The following is a 22896-nucleotide window of genomic DNA, read 5'->3' on the forward strand; positions in this document are numbered from 1 at the left end:
TTCTTTTCCATTGTAGGTTATTACAAAATATTGAGTATAGTTCCTTGCGCTATATGGTAGATCCTTGTTGGTTATCTATTTTATATATAATAGTGTGTATGTGTTAATCCCAACCTCCTAATTTAGCCCTCCTCCCTTTCCCTTTTGATAACCATAAATTTGTTTTCCATGTCTGTGGGTCTGTTTCATTTGTATCTTTTTGTTTTAGGATTGTTAGAATTATCTTTTATTAGGATTGTTCTTGAAAACAATATGTCTTTTTGGATGCTTGGTTTTATCTTCCATAAAATCACTCTCTAATGATTCTTATCATACATCACATTTTGCTCCTTTTCTATAATGATGAAATAAAGTTATACAAAGTCCAGATGATAATAGGCACATAGAAAGTAGTCAATAAATATTACTTTAAAATAATAAAATTTTAAAATTTTAAATTACTTAAAATTTAAAATAAAATTGAGATGACAGCATGGTAGATGGGGTAAAGGGAGAGGATTCTGCAGCAAAGCTGCCTGCATCTGTCTCCTAGCTCTGCCCTTAGCTGTGTGTGACTTTGAACGGTTTTCATTACTCCTTTGTACTCAGTTTCTCCATTTCTAAAATGGAGACAGTAATTGTTCTTACCTCACAGGGGTGAATAAGTTATAACATGTAGAGACTGCCATACAGTAACCATTATATAAGCATAAGCCATTATTATTTATCCTTTCAACTGAATGTCCAAAGGATCATTAATGTTTTTTCTGCATTCTGCACTTCTTTTCTCTTTACCCAAGGTCCTTTACTTTAATATTTGATCTAGTTCTGTATCCATTCTGTGTTTGAAAGAATCTAAGATTTTGTTTAATGAATTTTCAGAAGAGTAATAATAATTTTTATAATACATAAAAGCCCTAAATGCTACTAAGAAAAAAAGGGTAGTTGGTGAGACTTGGCACTCATACAAGGACTGTATCACGATACTGAATGCAGAAGTGCCTGAAATCCCCAATGCAAACATTATTATGAATTGCCTAATTCAAATCTAGTCTTTCCTTTGTGCACAGGAAGTCAGTGACAATTAAACTGAAATGAAGGCAAACATCTAACACTTATAAGAAACTGAATCTAAGCTCAGAAAAATTCAGTGGTGGATCTTTTCTCTTGGATCTCCCTAAACTGTGGGTTCTAGAGAAACGTTCGACTGTTCTAAGTCACACAACCACATCATACAATTATACTTGGTGCTCAAAAGGAAACACAAAATGGCCTATGATGATTTCTAACACATGGAAATTTAGGCTTCATAAGAATATGAGAGCGGGCTTCCCTGGTGGCTCAGTGGTAAAGAATCCTCCTGCCAATACAGGAGACAGGAGTTCGACCCCTGTTCCAGGAAGATTCCATATGCCATGGAGCAATTAAGCCCATGCACCACAATTATTGAGCCCATGGTCTGGAGCCTGAGAGCCACAACTACTGAGCCTACGTGCCCCAGCTATTGAAGCCAAGGTGCTCTGGAGCCCCGGCTCCAATACAACAAGAGAAGCCATCACAATGAGAAGCCGGAGCACCACAGCTGAGGAGTAGCCCCCGCTCGCTGCCACAACTAGAGAAAAGTCTGTGCAGCAACGAAGACCCAGCACGGCCAAAAATAAATATTAATTAATTAATTTTGAAAAAAAAATATGAAATAGCCAGGGCAATCACAGAGGAACAGGCACTAGCGGACATTCCCAGGTTCCTCCTTTGCTTTGGCCCTGTCCCTAGACTGAACAATGCTGCTTGCAGGAAATTACAGAATTTGGGAACAGTGGGGATCATTCCTTTCCTACTGTGAGGTAGTGTGCTCACTCTTTTTTGAGGCTGGTGTGGGCAGAACAAGCTCTTTACAAGTAAAAATTTTAATATATCAGATTTGGATATTTCCTTGATAGGAAACACATTGATTTTACCCCCACAAACATTTTTTAATGGCAGTTTGTATCATTCGGAGTAGAGAGATGAAAAAATATGAACCCATGCTGAATGTACTGATGGCCATATTTCAACACTGCCTTACTTTTGTAAGTCGATTTATTTTAAAAAATAGTACATAGGCATGCAAGAGAAAATATTTTCTTTTTCAACTTCAAAATTGCAGAACATCACATTGTTGGTTTATTTACATATTAAACACTGATTAGAACAATTTGCAATGCTGCTACTGAATTGATGTGTTTTTAAAAATCAATTCCTTGTTTGCTTTTAAAGGAAATTCTTAAGAATTTCAAAATGGCACATGACCAGTTAAGAATACTTTAGAGCACTTTAGCTCTGCCTCTGCTGTCTGCATGGCCTTGAACAAATTATATGGCCTTGTGCAACTACATCTCCAAGCTTCATCTTCCTATTTTATAGGAGACTTCAGGTGAGTCTCATAGGGTTTTTGTAAGAATCTAATGATATAATAATGATATAATATAATATATAATATAAAATGATACAATCTGTTAAGCACATAACACAGTGTATGGGACATAGTAAATGAACAAAAAGTGGTACATTTTAATACTATGTTAATAATACTACATATGTCTGTATTAATCCACTGCATTGAACATTAATTTCTGCCAAGCTCCTTAGCATAACTCTTTACCCAATATACAAAATGCTTCCAAAGGGAAAACTGAACCCCCCCCCCCCAAACAGGAATATCCAATCCTTATTCTTGCCTGAGTATTAGGGAGCCTTTGATATTTTATTTAACTTAAGCGGGGCTCTTCTTGCTCAGATCCATCACACATTCTGTTTCACAAGGCGTGTCTGGCATTCTCAGCACAGAGGTGGGAGCCATTTGAGAGAGAACATCCACCCCAAGGCAACTCCAACCTGCCACTGGCATCATCACACCTAGCCCAAAGGAATCTCTGCACAGGAAGTTCTCCAGCTTCAGATTTCCTTGCTAACTTTTTTTCTTAAGATCTTAAAGATAGTGGCAACGGAGATGATGATGACAATGATAAAACTGATAGTAATGTGGATGAGGATAGCAAACACTTATTTAACATTGATTCTGAGCCAGGCACTACAAGCACTTTGTATATATTATTTCACTTAATCCTCTCAACAGTCACACAAGGTAGGTACTAGGAGTGTCCCCATTCCACAGACACTAACTCAAAGTGTAGAGGCGTTAAATATTAATAGCATGTCCAGTCTGAAACAGAACCAATCAGCAAGCAGATCTGATTCCACCCAGGGCCTTTACTCTTAACCCTCAGACTACACCAACCCCTCGGCTGCTTTAGAGACTGCCTGTGCTCAGACGGTAAACCGTCTGCCTACAATGCGGGAGACTTGGGTTCGATCCCTGGGTCGAGAAGATCCCCTGGAGAAGGAAATGGCAACCCACTCCAGTAGTCTTGCCTGGAAAATCCCATGGACGGAGAAGCCTGGTAGGCTACAGTCCATGGGGTTACAAAGAGTCGGACACGACTGAGCCACTTCACTATCCTTTGTAGTGATTAGCACCGGTCCTACAGCTCTCCTTAGATTAACTGCACCCGTCCGACAGAAATCTTTCTGTCAGAGTTACACCACCTGACCTAAAATTCACAGAGACAGAACAGCAGCAGCTATAGCAAGTGGTACATCCATCAGGAACTTCAGTTTGATCCCCCTCAGCCCCTAAACGAATTGCCCCTCCTGAGTGGCAACAGGCATGAAACCTAATGGAGAAAAACTGGCCACAAGGAAATATACTTTGTGACCTTTGACTACCTTTAATACAACATTAATACACAGTACACAATACTAATTAACTACCTTAAAGATGAAGAAATAGTAAGGTAAAAGAAATGGTTTGCTCACAGCTACACAACAGGTGGATATAAAATGCCTAATAAAGCTCAACATGCCCTCCGCAAGTCCTTACCACCTTATTTTTCTGGGCTTCCAATTCCTGGTCGTTCAAACCTCTTCAAAGTCTAGCAGCACAAAAATGGACTGTGGAACCAGCCTTTCACAGGCTCGGCTCAAAGACTAACTAATCCTAGCCCCGTGAGGGCCGTAAAATAATAAGTTGACCCTTCGGGATGAATTTCATATTATCTTTTAACCAGACAGTCTAGATTTCTCAGGGCATGACAAAAATGTCTTCAAACACTTGTCAGCAAATTTCAGTGGAGGGAAAAAAAAAAACTGCAGTTAAAGCACCTCCGGTGAGAACTTTGAGCAGTAAATATGCTTACATTTAGTTTGTGCAATTTTTATTATGAATTGGATGGTGGGTTAGATCTATGTCCTTCTTTACTGGAGCGCTAGAAATGTAAAAATGTCAGCCACAGGCCATTCCTTTCTTGTTTATTTAAATGGAGAATTTTTTAAAAATCACTTTTTCCACTTCATGGCTCCTTTGGACCAGAGAATAAAAATAGCGATGTCGGTAGGAGCCAAACTTCTTTTCTGGAAAAATAAAAAGAGAGGGGAAAGAGCCCTCCTCAGAATAACCCAAGTCTTGAAGCAGCTGCCTGAGCAAAACTCGCCTCATTTTACTCACTTCTCTCGCCCCTTCTCAGGGCAGCCTCAAAAGGAGGAGCAGTTTACAAGAAACTCGGCGGCGGGCCCTGCACTGCTAACCCCGCGCCCTTCGCACTACCCGGCCCGGCCACCTGTCAACCCCGAGGCGGCGCGGGCGAGGCGGGGTTGGGGAGGTGGCTCCGGGTAGAGACGCTGGAGACTGAGGGCTACCAGCAGGACTGAGCTCAGCTTTCGGGCCACTGCGCTCAGTGGCCCCACTACAGCCGCCTGGGGGCTCCGGGCCCCACCGGGTCTCGGGGGCGCCGCCGGCTGACTCCCAGGGACCCTGAGGGCGTCGTCCTCAACCCCACCCCCACACCTCGGAGCAGCCGGGACGCTACGCTCCATCGCCCGCGGCTGTGCGGCAGCGAGTCCGCTGCGGGGCGCGTCTCACCTGTTGATCTTGAGCGCGAAGGCGCGGCGCTCTGCGCTCGGCAGCGTGGCCATGGCGCGCCGGCGGCTCGTAGGCCTTTAGGGTCGCAGGATGCGCACAGCCGGGCCCCCGCACTCCGCAGAGCCGCTGCAGCGCATGCCGCTCTGGACGCGAGCCTCATCTGTCAGTCGCGGCTGGAAACTTCCGTATTTCCACCTTCAGCGCTGAAATCACCCCGGGGGAGGGCCCAACATCAGAGCTGCGGCGGCCAGCTGGGCCACACGGCACCCGGCCTGACTCGCAGGGAGCGGCGCGCGAGGAGGGTGTGGACCCACCGCGGAACTGCCCTCCGGATGCTTGCACCACCGGCGCGCTCTTCCCCGGGGCCCAGACCTCAGGCAGAAAGGAGCGCAGGCGGATGACCCGGTGACCACTGAGCGAGGCCGGAAACTCCATCTGCCCTAAGCTGTGAGGCTGCCAGGGCCTGTGGGCAAGAGCTGGGAACCCGCGCCTTCCGCCCCGCAAAATTGGCGAGGTCGGGAAACCAACCCTGGAATTCTTTGCGCTAGGCCTTATTAAGTATCTACACCATGCCCGGGGGGAAAGCAACTTAAAAGAAAAAAAAGTTGGTAGAAACTTCGAGATACATACCAACTTTTGCAAACGATATATCCGACAACCTTATTGGGGTGACTTAAATAAATGTAATAATCCATGCAAGGAATAAACAATTTTTTAAATAACTGGAGGTAAGTGCTTTTCTCTGGGGGAACGGTCCACAGCGCTTTCCTGTGGTTCAAGAGTATGCTGCAGCACTGTTTATTTCTGCTGCATACTGAGAAGTGTACTAAGAAGTTCAACCCCAAACTCAAGAAAGAAGTCAGAAAGTCCCAGTGCTTACTGGAGTGGAAAAGTCCATGCTTACCGACTTGCCCTAAGGTTTACTGTACTAGAGCACTCCCTATATAATGCCTCTGTTTGCCAGCTGACGCTTAAAAAAATCCAAAAGCGGGATATGTTTGGTTCAGAACTGCACTGCGGTCCAGTGTGGTAGCCACTAGCCATATGTGGCTATGGACGATTTGCAATTGCGGTTATTCTGAATTGGGATGTGCTGAGTGTGTAAAATACATACCGAATTTTGAAGACAGTGCAGAAAAAATGATGCAGACCATCCTGTCACTGATTTTTACGTTGATCACATGGCAAAATGATACTTAGCATATATTATTAGGTAAATACAAAATTTCATTTGTTTTCCCCTCTTTAGAATGTGGCTCTCATTAAAGAAAATTTTAAATTGCACATTAGCTCACATTATATCCTTATTTGATAGTGCTGGTCCAATAGTCCCTAGTTTGCCACCTAATATTAAAATGCCTGGAAACTGAATTCTATATCTTGCCTACCATCTTTTTTTCTCTGGTTTCAGCTTCTCAGGTAGTATAATAATTCTTCAGAGCTGTTATATCCTATCCCCTTCAGACATCAATGCCTATAAGAACTGTATAAGACAAAGATAGTAAGTCTAACATTACATAGACTATGAAGTGAGATCCAAAGGGAAAGAAGGTTTTTGAAATGTGGAGTTTCTGACTTTCAAAATTCTCCCAGGTATGTTTACCACACTGGAATTTATAAGCAAAGATTTATGTAGAAAAATACTAACAGAACAATTCAAGTACCTCTTCAAACTGGGAACAAATAAATGATTTGTATAAAATTGTTTTACTCTGGAATCTTCAGTCCACTGTGTACTAAATCAGCCTTTTGGATGGGCTTCTCTGTTTCTGTGTGTTTGTGACATATAGAGCAAAATATATTGATGTGCACACAAAGATAAAGTATAATAGAAATATCTCAGATTTTCAGAATTTGCAGTTAAGGAAACCTTTTGTGTGTGGAGAGGAAGAAATCTTAAAATCTCCCATCTTATGTCAGCTCATGCTACATTCAGGTCATTGACCTTGGTGTTTGGTACACAATTATGAAAAGTAAGGTCAGCATGATTATCCTCCAACATATTAATTCCCTGGTTAGAAATGATGGCTAGAAATGACTCCAAATTTAATAGCCTTCTAGTTTTTCACCATGAATGTGTCATCCACTAAATTAGGCAAATGCCTATTTTTAAATTTTATCTCCTCTTGGGTACAGTCACAAATTGATGGCAAATTTGAAAAATACTATAGAACCTTGCTTCCCTTTCTCACTCTTCCCGATTTCCCTCTAGGGCTTCTCTCCTACTTGCTACTCTGTTGAAAATCAACCTACTCTGGAAGGCCTCCTTCTCTCCATACCGTATAGCCCCTCTTGACCTTCCTCTTTCTCTGCATCTTTGCATCATTTGGTTTTGTTTCTCACCTTTATAAAATTCCTCCCTTCTATGACAGACTTTATACCAATGATCTCAAATTCTCCTATAGTTTTCCCCATATCTTCTTCTTACCTCTCCAGAAAGCCACTGTCTTTCTTTACATTGCATCTTACTTATTTCTTACAACAAATAATTAAATAACACTTATCTTGTACTAGGGCCTATTTCAAACTTTTTACAAATATTAATTAACTGATAACAACCCTTAATTAATAACATTATCTCACTTTGTGAATGGAGAAACCAAGGCTAAGAGAGGTTAAGTGACTGGAGCAAGATCACAGACTATTACAGGGCATTTCCAGCCCTAAAGGGTTGCCTGTCTCCCAGATTTTTCCACTCAAATATCTCCAAACTCCACAGATACAAAACAGGAACTCTCCATCTTCTCTGCTCAATTGTACAAATTTGCTATCCCTCCATAATCACTCATTTCTGTCGGAGGCACTATTTTCCACTTGCCATTTAAACGCCTCGGCATCATTTAATGGAGAGTAAAGCATGGATTCTGGGTTCTGGCTTCAGGTTTTCACTAACTATGTAATCCTGAGCAAGTCACACCCTGTTTGGATTACAGAGTTCTTGGTCATAGAATGACCCCATCTCCTCACCTCTTTATAATGTGTCAGCTCTAACTTACTCTTCTTTACCCTTCACATCTAATCGGCTAACTAAGCCTGCCATTTACTCTGTATAAACTTCACTGCTTTATTGTTCTCACTGCTTCCATTCTGACCTACCCTTATAACAAACAAAAATAAGATTTTAAGTGGTTCCTTGCCTCTATCTTCTCCTTATTCCAATCCAACTGACTCTACTGCTATATTAATTTTATTAAAATACTTGTTTCATCATATTTCTTCCTTTCTCAATTAACTTTGGTGGCTTCCAATAGGCTCTATGACCAAGTGTGACTTTCTTCAACTGACTTATTGTGGTTTCTCCACTTCGTGTAACTAATGCTATCCCTTGCCTCTGCTGTTTATTCGCTAAATTGTGTTCAACTCTTCTGCAAGCCCACGGACTAGCTTGCCAAGCTCCTCTTCCATGGGACTTTCTAGGCAAGAATACTAAAGTAAATTGCCATTTCCCTCTCCAGGGGATCTTCCCAACCCAGAGATCAAACCCAACTCTTCCGCTTGGCAGGAAGATTCTTTACCGTTGAGCCACTATCCGTTACCTCTGTTGAAGCAAGGAAGACCTTCAACTACAGAAATCAGTGTTCTTACTGCCTGGAACCCCCTTTACTTACATCATTCTTCTTGCCATCCTCACCAGAAATCATATGCAGTCTCTCTGGATTCTTTAAAGTTTGAGTTAAGTTGTCAAGGTCCACTTCTGCCTAAAGGAGCATTTCATTCAGTCTGACAGCACCCTTTGTTTAGTTGAATACATCATTACCAGTAAATAGCAGGTCATTACCAGGTCGTTCCACAGTCTAGTGGGCTGCAAAGTCCGCAGGTCTATACAGAAAAGGGTGGCATTTGTACATTTCATTCCATATCACCCAAGCCATTCAAGACCTCCGTTAGCTTTCACTCAAATATCACCTTCTGTGACCATCTACTTAACATTGCAATGCCTTTTCCCTAGCTCTTTTTCCAACTTCCATTTTTCTCCATAGCACTTGTTACTATCTGACATACTGCATATTTTATTTATTTGCAACTTTATTATCTCTCATGCTTGTAGAATATAATTTCCATGAGGGCAGGGATTTTTATTCCTTTCTATATCTCTATTATCTGCAGTAATGCCTGGTACAATGTAAATGTTCAAAAAATTCTTGTGGAATAAATGAATGATGAGTTGATCCAGTATTGAACATAGAGTGGACATTTAATAAATATTTGTTAAATTGAATTTGAATGGGAGTGGCTAAATTCATGTGCCTTTCAGGAGGAAGTTAGAGCCTTTTTTACACTCTTGAATTTTTTGGTTGTACCTTTTTATGAATATATTACAGCTCTGTTTTGTGTTTATTTCTTGAGTTGAGAAATCAAACTAGCACATGGATTATTGCTAGCAAGTCAGTCTCTTTACTGTCCTCTTGTAATTGAGGACAGATACAGAAAGACTTGTGTGCTAGCATTTACATCTAGCCATGGTGCAAATATTAGAATTTGGAACTTCTAACTTCCTCCACCTCATTCCTTGTGTTATCAAAAGAAATCTGCAAATATGAAAAGAATAAAACTAAGAAACTCTTCGTTAATATGTACATATTAGTCCCTCTCCTCACAGCTTCACTTTTCATGGTTTCAGTTACCCTCAGTCAACCACAGTCTGAAAATATAAAAGGAAAAGTTCAAGAAATAAGCATGTTTTAAAATGCACACTGCTCTGAGTATCATGATGAAATCTGCCGCTGCCCTGCTCCTTCCCACCTCAACCATGAATCATCCCTTTGTTCAGTGTATTCCCCGTAGTCACTTGGCAACTCTCTTGGTTATCATATGCAGTATCACAGTGCCTGTGTTCAAGCTTCGCTTTTTACTTACTAACAGTCACAAAGTGCAAGAAGAGCTATCTGGAATTTGGCTATGCCGAAGAGAAGCCACAAAGTGCTGCTTTTAAGTCAAAAGGTGAAAGTTCTTAATAAGGAAAGAAAAAAAATCACGTGTTGAGGTTGTAAGATCTGTGGTAAGAACGAATATTCTATCCATAAAATTGTGAAAAAGGAAAAAGAAATTCACACTAGTTTTGCTGTCACACTTTAAACTACTAAAGTTATGACCACAGTACACGATATGTGCTTATGAATATGAAAACTCCATTAAATTTGTGCAAAAAGTAGGAGACTGCATTCACATAACTCATTGTAGTACATTGCTATAATCATTATATTTTATTGTTAGTCATAATTAATCTCTGACTTGCCTAATTTATAAATTAAACTATCATAGTATGTATGTTTAGGGAAAATAGTATAGGTATAGTTCAATACTATCCACAGATTCAGGCACCCACTGAGGGTCTGGGAACATATCCCCTTTGGATAAGGGGGAACTACTGTATACACACACACATATATGTATATATGTATCTTATGCGATTATGTTACTATATATAAGTATTTTAAGTATAAATTAGGCCATATTCTAATATACAATGCTATTTCATCAATAGGAAATATTCATGCTATAGCATTTTATAACTAGAAAGAAGGACCTTGGATTAATTTGTGAATGATTGAATGAATCCTCTCATCATTTATGTACCTTCCTTTAATTCCCAAAATATTTATCAAGTGGTTCCCACATGTCAGTTCTGAACTAAATGCTACTAAGGGCAAAACCATTAACATACTTGCTCTGTGACTTCCCAGAACTCATGATCTAGCAGCAAGATACATGTTACCAAGGAAAGAAGAGGCTTGAGTTCCGTGGGACAATCAGGAATGTTTTGCTGCACAAAACTCTGTGAGAGCGAGGAAGCACAAACAGGAAATGATTTATTCTGGTGGAGAGGGTGTTGGCAGAGAAATCAATGCTGAGGAAGAATGACTTTACTGACCCAGTGACATGGGAACTGGTCTTAAATGACAAGTAAGCATTCACCACGCAGAGAAGAGCGCATTCAGGATATTCCAAGCAGAAGAAACATGGCATGCAAAGGCAGGGAGCCAGGAGACACCACTGCCCACCCTGGGAATTAAAAGTATAATGGAGCCCAGACAGTGCAGACTGAAGAGGCAAGAAATGAAACTTGGAAGGTGGGCAGGACCTGAGTGTGAGGGTCCTGGCAAAGAATTCAGACTTTATCCCAAAGCCCATGAAACCAGCTACCATGTGACTGCCATTTCTATAAATGCCATTGTCTCTTAGGGGATACCTCGTGCCTCCTGGCAATCCATGGTAAGGACTATCCAGTAGAACATAGACAAAAGGTGGTAAGGATTCCAGCTCCCAGGTCTGGCACTGCCATCCCCATCTTCCTCAACCTGAGCAAAAGCACACTGGACACTAAGGAAGAAATAAATATTTCTTTACAGCAAGTTTTAGGCAATTTTCCCAAAGTCATCTTACCTGGAGAGAGGAAGGATTTATGGGGGAGGGAGATTAAATAAGATGAAGCACATAAACAACAGAACATACTGCTGGTTGTTCAGTACATGCTCTCAGAACATGTGGATGGTAATTTTATTATTATTTGACATTTGTGCTGCTTTGGAGCCATATAAATTGGGCTTTTCCACCAGTTTTATTGTAAGAAAACTGACATACAGTACTGTATACTTTTAAGGTATACAACATAATGATTTGACTTATATCATAAAATGCTTATCAGAATAGGTTTAGTGGATATTCCTCATCTCATATAAATACAACATTAAAACTGTTTTTTACTTACTATTATTTCTTCAAGTAGATTCCCAAAAGTGGAAATTATTAGGTCAAAAGTCAGAAACTCATGCCAAAAGAGCCTGCGTGTAATCATGAGGAACCAGTAGACACACTTACGTTGAAGGACATTCTACTAAACAACTGCCAATCTTTTTTCAGAAATGTCAGTGCCACAAAAGACAAAAGCGGAGGAACTGGTACAGCTTACAAGAGACTAAACAGACAGAGCAATTCAAAGCAGTGAGGGACACGGAAGTGGATCACGGATGAAGAAAAGGATACATAAAGAAAACTACTCAGCAACTGGTAAGATCTGCCAACTGACTCTGTATTTGGTAATATTGTATCAAAATTACATTTTCTAAATTTGATACTTACACCATGGTTGTATAAGAGAATAAAGAAAATATTCTTATTCTTAGGAGATATATACTGAAGTATTTATGGTAAAGGGGCAGAATGGTGTGACATCTGGAACTTATTCTTAGATGGTCATCAATAATGATAATGATAATGTTTATAATACCAAAATAAAACTGAAAATAACAAAATAAATAGTCAATCTAGATGCAGAGTAGAAGTTTCTGCTTTGTAAATCTAAAAAGTTTTCAAAATAAAAAGTTAAAAATACAAATAAAAATTACAGCCATAATTTTGGCTTTAAGTTTATGCCAAATTATCAGCAATGTATGAGACTCTTTAAATATACCTTCACTAATACTGGTATTCACTTTTAATTTTCACAAGTTTACTCAACTAAAAATAAATTTTAAAATACTTTATGTGTTTATTAAGTGAGCTGAATATTTTCCCATATTATTTCATTATATAGTTGTATTTTTCTTGTGTGTCTATTTGTATTTTGTCCCACTTGCCTATGAAAAACCCTTAGAGTTTTTCTTGCTGATTTGTATCCCCATGGAAAAGAAATGCAAAAAAGCAAAATGACTGTCTGGGGAGGCCTTACAAATAGCTGTAAAAAGAAGAGAAGCGAAAAGCAAAGGAGAAAAGAAAAGATATAAGCATCTGAATGCAGAGTTCCAAAGAGTAGCAAGAAGAGATAAGAAAACCTTCTCAGAATGGGAAAGACTAGAGATCTCTTCAAGAAAATCAGAGATACCAAAGGAACATTTCATGCAAAGATGGGCTGGATAAAGGACAGAAATGGTATGGACCTAACAGAAGCAGAAGATATTAAGAAGAGATGGCAAGAATACACAGAAGAACTGTACAAAAAAGATCTTCACGACCCAGATAATCATGATGGTGTGATCACTGACCTAGAGCCATACATCCTGGAATGTGAAGTCAAGTGGGCCTTGGAAAGCATCACTACGAACAAAGCTAGTGGAGGTGATGGAATTCCAGTTGAGCTCTTTCAAATCCTGAAAGATGATGCTGTGAAAGTGGTGCACTCAATATGCCAGCAAATTTGGAAAACTCAGCAGTGGCCACAGGACTGGAAAAGGTCAGTTTTCATCCCAATCCCAAAGAAAGGCAATGCCAAAGAATGCTCAAACTACCGCACAATTGAACTCATCTCACATGCTAGTAAAGTAATGCTTAAAATTCTCCAAGCCAGGCTTCAGCAATATGTGAACTGTGAACTTCCAGATGTTCAAGCTGGTTTTAGAAAAGGCAGAGGTACCAGAGATCAAATTGCCAACATCCACTGGATCAGGGAAAAAGCAAGAGAGTTCCAGAAAAACATCTATTTCTGCTTTATTGACTATGCCAAAGCCTTTGACTGTGTGGATCACAATAAACTGTGGAAAATTCTTCAAGAGATGGGAATACCAGACCACCTGATCTGCCTCTTGAGAAATTTGTATGCAGGTCAGGAAGCAACAGTTAGAACTGGACATGGAACAACAGACTGGTTCAAAATAGGAAAAGGAGTACGTCAAGGCTGTATATTGTCAACCTGCTTATTTAACTTATATGCAGAGTACATCATGAGAAACGCTGGACTGGAAGAAACACAAGCTGGAATCAAGATTGCCGGGAGAACTATCAATAACCTCAGATATGCAGATGACACCATCCTTATGGCAGAAAGTGAAGACGAACTAAAAAGCCTCTTGATGAAAGTGACAGAGGAGAGAGAAAAAATTGGCTTAAAGCTCCACATTCAGAAAATGAAGATCATGGCATCTGGTCCCATCACTTCATGGGAAATAGATGGGGAAATAGTGGAAACAGTGTCAGACTTTATTTTTCTGGGCCCCCAAATCACTGCAGATGGTGACTGCAGCCATGAAATTAAAAGACGCTTACTCCTTGAAAGGAAAGTTATGACCAACCTAGATAGCATATTCAAAAGCAGAGACATTACTTTGCCAACTAAGGTTCGTCTAGTCAAGGCTATGGTTTTTCCAGCGGTCATGTATGGATGTGAGAGTTGGACTGTGAAGAAGGCTGAGCACCGAAGAATTGATGCTTTTGAACTGTGGTGTTGGAGAAGACTCTTAAGAGTCCCTTGGACTGCAAGGAGATCCAACCAGTCCATTCTGAAGGAGATCAGTCCTGGGTGTTCATTGGAAGGAATGATGCTAAAGCTGAAACTCCAATACTTTGGCCATCTCATGCGAAGAGTTGACTCATTGGAAAAGACTCTGATGCTGGGAGGGATTGGGGGCAGGAGGAGAAGGAGATGACAGAGGATGAGATGGCTGGATGGCATCAGTGACTCGATGAACATAAGTCTGAGTGAACTCCGAGAGTTGGTGATAGACAGGGAGGCCTGGTGTGCTGCGATTCATGGGGTCGCAAAGAGTCGGACATGACTGAGTGACTGATCTTATCTGATCTGATCTACCCTTTTGAGTAATCTCTACCCTTTTGGAAGGTATCTCCAATAGGAGGGTATCTCTCTTTAAGTAACTGTGATCTCCCTAAACACCTTGAGTCATTTGGAGAAAAACAGAAACCACACAAGTTTATAGATTTTCAGAAAATTTGTTGCCCATTGATGCCTGTCAGCACCAGACCAAAGTTTGTATGCACTTTTGAAATACTTGTTTCCCATTTCAGTGTTTAGAATCCTGACATGGTTCTCTTTCCAGGACCAGATCATTGTTCAGCAATAAACTTTTAAAAAACTCAGTGCTTTAAAAAAAATCATGAAATCACTGTGTTGTATACTAATGCTGCTAAGTCACTTCAGTCGTGTCCGACTCTGTGTGATCCCATAGATGGCAGCCCACCAGACTCCCCCGTCCCTGGGATTCTCCAGGCAAGAACACTGGAGTGGGTTGCCATTTCCTTCTCCAATGCATGAAAGTGAAAAGTGAAAGGAAAGTCGCTCAGTTGTGTCCAACTCTTCGTGACCCCATGGACTGCAGCCCACCAGGCTCCTCCGTCCATGGGATTTTCCAGGCAAGAGTACTGGAGTGGGGTGCCATTGCCTTCTCCACTATGTTGTATACTTGACATTTATATGATAGTGTACATCAACTATACATCAATAACAAAATAAAGAAAAATAAATCCTGAGTATACAAATGTAAATGTCCTAGTAACCCATTTAGTGAATGTATGACTGGTAAATGGAATCAAAACACATCTCTATTATGGTTCCCCACTGCCTCTCAAAGTGCATTCAGTGAGGATAATTCTTGCCAATCACATATGGGAACATGGGTAGGTTCCATGACTTTTCCTCTTAGGTCAATGTTCTTAGGTGCAAACATAGTTTCAGTCTGAAGCCAAAATGTCTAGCCCAAGATTCTGATCAAAATTCCACCTTTTCTTTAATGGCAAATATTCCCCCAGCTGGGCAGGGCTTGAGCCTAGCAGCCTGCAGCAGCAAAGGTGGGGAAGGATGCATGGCTAGTTTCTTCTCTCCACTTTAATACCCTTTTTCTTTTCTTCTCCTACTCCAGCTGGCTCGCCAGTTTCTGACCTCTTGGGGTTGGAGGAATGATAAATAAGAAAATTTTTAGTATTCAAAGCTGACTCTTTTCTGGGGACTTTCTTAGGTCCTTTGGAAAATTGCTTTCCTGGAGGCCTCTCTTCTATAGGTCATGTTACCTGTTTTGCACATTTCTATGCCTGTTGTTCACTTGTGACTCCTTTGCAGCTCCCCTCCAATATCCTGCTAGGGTTCTTCACTCTCTAAGTGATCCTACTTGACAGCACCCCAAATGACTCTTGGTTGGATCTTTTCCATGTGGCCCACATCTGATCCATTGAAACTGCTTTCATCCACTGAAATGACTTACCTGGTGGTCCAATGGTTAAGAATCTGCTTTCCAGTGCAGGACGTGAGTTCCATCCCTGGTCAGGGAACTAAGGCCCTGCATGCTGCGGGGCACATAGAGAAAGCCTCTCTGCCACAGTGAAAGGCCATGTACCACAACAAAGACCCAGTGCAGCTCCCCATGCCCCGCCAACACACCAACAATGTGAAAAGATAACCCACAGAATGGGAGGAAATTAAATGTTTTTTAAAGAAATAAAAGAAGCTGCTTATAAACTCTTGGTTTGACTATCCTGGATGATCCCAACACAACCTCTATCTTTGTTCCCCAGGCCACTTTAATGTCCTTGGGCAGGAATCAGGCAGTGTTACTTGTGTCTCCCAGCCACAATAAAATTGTCATTTCAAGCTCTGAAATGTGTCTTGGAAGCCCTGGAAGGGAGTGGCAGTCCTTCATTTATGTCTCCTGTCCCCACAGGCAGAAATAGGAACTCTCTTTGGCAAAATAGTCTCAAATTTAAAAAAAAAAAAAAATCCTGTGGGATCCAAGAATTACTGAAATGGTTCTCAGAATTTCCTTGGTAAATTCTGCATGTGGTGTTCTGGCTGTGGAATATCTTATTTGTTGTATTTGTTTATCCCAGTAGAACTTGTATTTCAACATCGTGTTTTAGATATTCTGCCACATTTAGGAAGGCCATAGGTCAGGGCGCTCTCTCCCCTAGATTATAAGCTCTTGGATACTGGGGTAGGTTATTGAAAAATGCCACAGTTGATGCTTTATTTTACCGGTAATTATCTCAATGTATAATAGACCGTTTATTCTCATTATTGTGTGGCAATGCTATGAATATATCTGGGAAATTAGTATCTGGTCAATGACACTAGTCATGTCACCTGGATAAGATGACTACTGCCACTGTTCTCAGGAGCCTATAGTTTAGTGTAGTTGAGAGATAAGTAAATAAATAATTTCTAGAAAGGGTTCTCACTGGTTTAATAAGGCAAGCAGGATTCTATATATGTTACAAGAGCACACAAAAGACACCAAATTGATCCTTGGAAAGTCATGGAATCTTCTCCAAGGAAGTGATGTGTAAGGTGGATAAGAAGGGTGGAAAGGCTGAAGCAACTGGATGCCATTCACTCCCATACAGCATATAGTATGGGAATGCATCAGAAATGGAGAAGAGAACATCATTAAATGACCCAGGGACATGTAAATGAACATTCAAGAAGTCCAGAAATAAATCATCATCAAGATAGTATAGTGGGGTGAAAGGGGGTCAGGACACAGGCTGACTCAGATTTAAACCCTGGCTTTACCACTTAATAGGTATGTGAAGCTGAACAAACCCTTTAACTTTTCAGAGCCTCAATTTTCCACTGTGCAAAATGGGAACAGTAATGTGGGCATTGTAAGGTTGCAGGGAGGATTAAATGGGATAATGCATGTAAAAGTGCCTAGCTCAGGGCCTAGCACATACTGAGCACTCAAAATTCAGAGGCTGTGTTATTTTGGAAGAAAATCAGGGATTGGGGGAGGATCATTACTCCCAACCAAAGCCAGGAAGATAGAAAGTTTTTTCAGATTCCTTTGGTTAGAATTAAAGCTAGTAGAATTAGTTTCCTTTTCAGTTGACAAATGAACCAAAAATGTGAATAAACTTGTGGTTGCTCAGATAAAAGCATGACTCAGAGCTCTAATTTCTGTTCCATGGACACGTTTGTCAACCAAGTGGATGTGGGGATGGCCAGTAGCAAAATTTAAAGCAGACCTGTTTGTCTTCAAACACTCCTGAGCCAGCTTTTAATTCCCTTGTGAAAATGTAAAACTGACTTCTAATTTGGGGTAATCAATGAAATATACACATTTACTTTGGCTTTTTCTTGAAACCCAGTAAAATGACAGCAAAGGAATTGCTTTTTAAGGCAGAAACCTACAATGATAATGAGATTAGGAGGCACAACAGGAACAATGAGATTTGGGATTTAGAAGCCATAAAAACAAGAGGTATCCAGTTTAAGAGACCTAAGAAAGATGACCCCTTAACTTGCCTCGGAAAGAGCTAGAAAGTACCTGATTACATCAAAGAGCTCCCAAAAGACTGGGAATACCTGGTACTTCCATAAATGTGGATAAAGTTGGGATTAAAAACAGGAGGATTGGTTTGTAAATGAGTTTAAGATGTGGTTAGATCCGTAGATCCTCTGTTCAGCTAGATAACTGTCCCTCTCCAGCCAGGCAGGGGCTGGATAAGATAAAATAGGATTACTTTTTAGGGAAGACGTGGCACATTTGGGGATGAGATTCAATACCATAAACAGAAACATTTATTAAACATTTATAGCCCAGTAAAGCCCCAAGTATTTTACCTCTGTTCTAATTTCAGAGCACCACGGTAATTTCTCTGGGTCATCTGACCACCTTGAGAGAAAGACATCAAGTCTTATGGCCCAGCCAGAGAACTTGAAGCTGAAGCTGACAGTCTACAAGGCTCACCCATGGGGTCAGAACTCCTAAGAAGCCTTTTTAGTACCTCACTCCTAAATGTGAATAGACCACCACCGATTGTCAGACATCCAAGGAAAACCAACTTGAAAGGTAGAGACCAAAACAAACAAACAAAAAGCAATGTGGAAGAAACCAAGCCTGTGAACAGGTCAAAAAACTTATAAATATCCATAGAGGGATAAGAGGTGATACTGACCCCATGAAACAAGAGCATTATATTATTTTTTAAAGGAACATTAAGGGAATAAAAAAGGGGACCCAAGGACTAGCAGAATAAAAAATTCAAAAAAACCTTTGAATAATTAAGTTGAGCAAATCTCAATATAGATAGTAGAGCAAAAAGACAGAATTAGAAAATGAGTGTAAAAAAATAAAAAGAAAGAAAGAAAGTTATAGGACCATAAGATCAACAGCTGTATGAGAGGAATCCCACAAAGAGAGACAGGGAAAAATATAGGGAAGGAAATCAACAATAAAATAATCCTAGAAAATTCAAGGAAAGGACATGAGTTTGCAGATTGTAGGAACCACTGAGTGCCCAGATAATAAATGGAATTAGACCCACTTGAAAGCATATTATCATGCAGTTTTAAAACACTGATGTATTCATTTGCCAGGTCTGTCATAACAAGATACCACAAACTGAGTAGCTTAGATAAAAGAATTTTATTCTCACACTTTTAGAGGTTGGAAGTCCAAGAACAAAGTGTCACAAGACCCAGAATAGTTTTTGTGAAAATATGAAGGTAAAGGAATACCTGATTCTTTTGAAGATATCAAAAGAATATTTAGACAAGTGTTTAAGAGTTGAGATAAAACAGTGATAGGTACACAATAGTAAGCAAACAAAACTATAAGAACAACAACCAAAAAAAGTATTAATTTCAGGGAAAATGAAAAGTTGAAAGAAAGAAAAGCATATTCATAGGATTCCCTGAGAGTTTTCTGTAAATATCATGTATACAGTCATAATAATATTTAAATAAATATTAATCTAGCCAATGTTGGAAAAGACCCTGATGTTGGCAAAGATTGAAGGCAAAAGAAGAGAGTGTCAGAGGATGAGATTGTTGGGTAGCATCACTGACTTAACAGACAACAAACTCCGGGAGATAGCGAAGGACAGGGAAGTCTGGTGTGCTGCAGTCCATGGAGTTGCAAGGAGTCGGACACGACTTAGCAACTGAACAACAGTCAACATAAACACATTGAAAGAGTGGGGAGATAGAAATAGTGTCTGTATAAGGTGTAGGTGAAGGAAGAAAAAAAGTTAAAATTTCCTATATAAAAATCTGTGGTTATGTGAAAAAAATCAATCTGTACACTCAAGATTAGTGAGCTTTATTCTGTTAGTTCTGGCTCAACTAAAAAAAAATCCAACAATCTTGTTCAAATTTCAATTTAGGAGAGCAAACTTAAATGCCCAATGGGGCTGGGCAAGGAGCTTAAATGAGAGAAGCAGTCTTGGTAAGTTTGAGTAAGAAATTGGTGGGATGTGCCAGACTGAAGTGCCTTGCTCTCACAGGGCTCTGTTCCTCAAGTGGACTGCCACTACTTAGCTCTAGCTATGGAAACGTGAGCCTTGTATCACAAGATTTAAGGATTTTTCAAGAAAAGCCAGATACGTAAATTTTACAAATGGAAACGTCCAGGTTTTTAAAACATTACTTAACACAGAACACATGGGCTTCTCTTGTGGCTGAGTGGTAAAGAATTCCCTGCCAAGCAGGAGAGACGGGTTTGATCCCAGGGTCGAGAAGATCCTCTGGAGAAGGAAATGGCAACTCACTCTAGTATTCTTGTCCAGGAAATCTCATGGACAGAGCCTAGCAGGCTATAGTCTATGGGGTCACAAAGAGTTAGACATGACTGAGGGATTAAACAGCAACAACACAAAAAACATAACTGTGAGCTATATCTGGTCTATATACTGCCAGCTGGCATCTCAAAACGGATGGAGCTTTTTCATACTCACTTGGAGGGTGTGTGAAAGACATAACAACCCTGAAATTATATTGCACTGAGTTAATTAAGTTGGCTCTGATGAAAACACTTTTAAACAGTAAACCAAGGAAGGAAGACCTATAACACCAACAAAACCTCTGGACCTTAACATTTTTCCAAGTCATGTTGATGTGATAGGATCAAAATTCCTGAACACTTGTAAGATACCAAATATTGTACCTTTGACTTATTCAGAGAGGAATTTAATTGGGAAGAATTTTATGAATTAATAGAAGATCTAAGGCATCTAGATCTTTTAACTCCTACTAAAACACAAAGTTTCCAAAGGCTATTTTTGATTTGGTGTCAATGAATGACTCATCATTTCTCTTGATTCTCAGGCTGATCAGTGGTCCTGTGTCAAATACCAAATAATGTGTTAGACTTAAGATTTCTCCTTCCTCAACTGCCCTTGTGCAGACAAGGATTCAAGCAAATAAATGATGAGAAAATGATTAGTATATTATATAAACAAAGATAGAAAACAGATCAATGGCTATTTGAAGCACAAGGTGGAGAGAAGATTGATTATAGACAGACACAAAGGAATTTTGGGGGATGATGGAAGTGTTCTAAAACTAGATTTTGGTGATTGTTGTACAACTGGAAAAATGCATCAAAACTATTGAATTGTACACTTAAAATGAGTGAATTTTATGCTAGGTAAATTATACCCTAATAAAGCTGTAATTTAAAAAGAGAATAATGGATGATAAAATTGGTGGTAAAGTACAAGTATGATGAAAAGCATGGTCTTTTACATAGTCTCAAAGTATCACCCTCTAGGTACTTATCAACCACAACGGGGAAAATAGTAACTTTATGGTGGAGAAATCTGGCAGACACTACTTTTAATAAATGATCAGAGTTAATTAACATCACCAGTAAAGGGACAAGTGGATATCACGTGCCTTCTGAAGTGATACACAGAAAAGGATACAACATGGGGTGTTGCCAAACCAAAACGCATAACCTGAATTTAATCCTGACAGGGTATATGACAAACCCAAGTTGCTGCTGCTGCTAAGTCACTTCATTCGTGTCCAACTCTGTGCGACCTCATAGACGGCAGCCCACCAGGCTCCTCTGTCCCTGGGATTCTCCAGGCAAGAACACTGGAGTGGGTTGCCATTTCCTTCTCCAATGCACGCATGTATGCTAAGTCACTTCAGTCGTGTCCGACTCTGTGCGACCCTATGGACAGCAGCCCACCAGGCTCCTCCATCCACAGGGTTCTCTAGGCAAGAATACTGGAGTGGGTTGCCATTTCCTTCTCCAATCCAAGTTGAGGGTCATTCTTAAAAAAACTGACAAGCACTCTTCCAGAGTTTCAAGTTCATAAACGACAGACTAAGCAATACCCCTGATTACAGTAGGAGATGTGACAGCAAAGTGCTATGTGAGAGCCTGTGCTGGATCCTGGTCAGCAAACAGATGTTAGTGGGACAGCTAGTAATATTTGAATAAGGTCTGTAGATTAGTTAATAGCATTGTGTCAGTGTTAATTTCCTGCTTTTGATAATTGCAATGGGATTGTGTGAGATATTAAAATTAGGGAAAATAGGATGAAGGGTGTATGTGTAAATCTCTGTACTATTTTTGTAACTTTTAAAGTTATTTTGAAGTAGTTTCAAAATCAAAAGTTTAAAGGTTTGGTTCAGTTCAGTTCAGTCGCTCAGTCGTGTCCAACTCTTTGTGACCCCATGAATTGCAGCACTCCAGGCCTCCCTGTTCATCACCAACTCCATGAGTTCACTCAAACTCACGTCCATAGAGTCGGTGATGCCATCTAGCCATCTCATCCTCCATCGTCCCTTTCTCCTCCTGCCCCCAATCCCTCCCAGCATCAGAGTCTTTTCCAATGAGTCAACTCTTCGCATGAGGTGGCCAAAGTACTGGAGTTTCAGCTTTAGCATCATTCCTTCCAAAGAACACCCCGGACTGATCTCCTTTAGAATGGACTGGTTGGATCTCCTTGCAGTCCAAGGGACTCTCAAGAGTCTTCTCCAACACCACAGTTCAAAAGCATCAATTCTTCGGCACTCAGCCTTCTTCACAGAAGGTTAAAATGATATTTTTACCTTTCAGCTGGGAAAATGGCAATGGGTTGATGAGAAATTCATGGTGAAGTAGTGACGAAAGTTTTACCCATTGCTCAGAAAGTGCTAAGGATGAAAACAAGTTGATGTAGAGATGTTTTTAAATGAAGAACTACAACTGAATATTATTATATTAACCGTTTTCTTTCCTGATCCTTCATTCCTAGTGAAACAATGCTAATTCTGTACTTTTCTTTTTCTACTTAAGAATATATCTTTTTAGTGACTCCTGTGTTAGTGAAATAAAACATTTTAAAACCTAAAAACTTGATTCTTCTTTGCTTACTATTAAAAGAGAAATTATGGGTCACAATGATATTTGAAGCGAAACTTGGAAAGGCAGAATCTTATTGACCCAAGAGTTTTTAGAACTCAGAGTACTCTTCTGGTTACTATTCTGTTCAGTTAAGAAAATAAAGAGAATGCTTTACATTCTGCT

At 40.1% G+C, this 22896-nt stretch overlaps 1 protein-coding gene across 3 annotated transcripts in view; it reads right to left on the bottom strand.

Moving 5' to 3' along the window:
- Positions 1 to 22896, bottom strand: part of DOCK8 (dedicator of cytokinesis 8) — a 266249-nt gene that overhangs the window by 236568 nt on the left and 6785 nt on the right. The window contains exon 1 of one of the 3 annotated variants that reach the window (XM_027549403.1): positions 4937 to 5193. The exons of 1 other annotated variant lie outside the window; for it this stretch is intronic. In XM_027549403.1, coding sequence (XP_027405204.1) covers positions 4937 to 4989 — 53 coding nt within the window. In that variant the 5' untranslated portion in view covers positions 4990 to 5193. Of the gene's footprint in view, positions 1 to 3898; positions 3991 to 4936; positions 5194 to 22896 lie in introns of those variants that run through there. One more of the 3 variants, XM_027549404.1, reaches the window with a different exon arrangement.

Source organism: Bos indicus x Bos taurus, chromosome 8 (assembly GCF_003369695.1).
Source record: "Bos indicus x Bos taurus breed Angus x Brahman F1 hybrid chromosome 8, Bos_hybrid_MaternalHap_v2.0, whole genome shotgun sequence".
Classification (NCBI taxonomy): domain Eukaryota; kingdom Metazoa; phylum Chordata; class Mammalia; order Artiodactyla; family Bovidae; genus Bos; species Bos indicus x Bos taurus.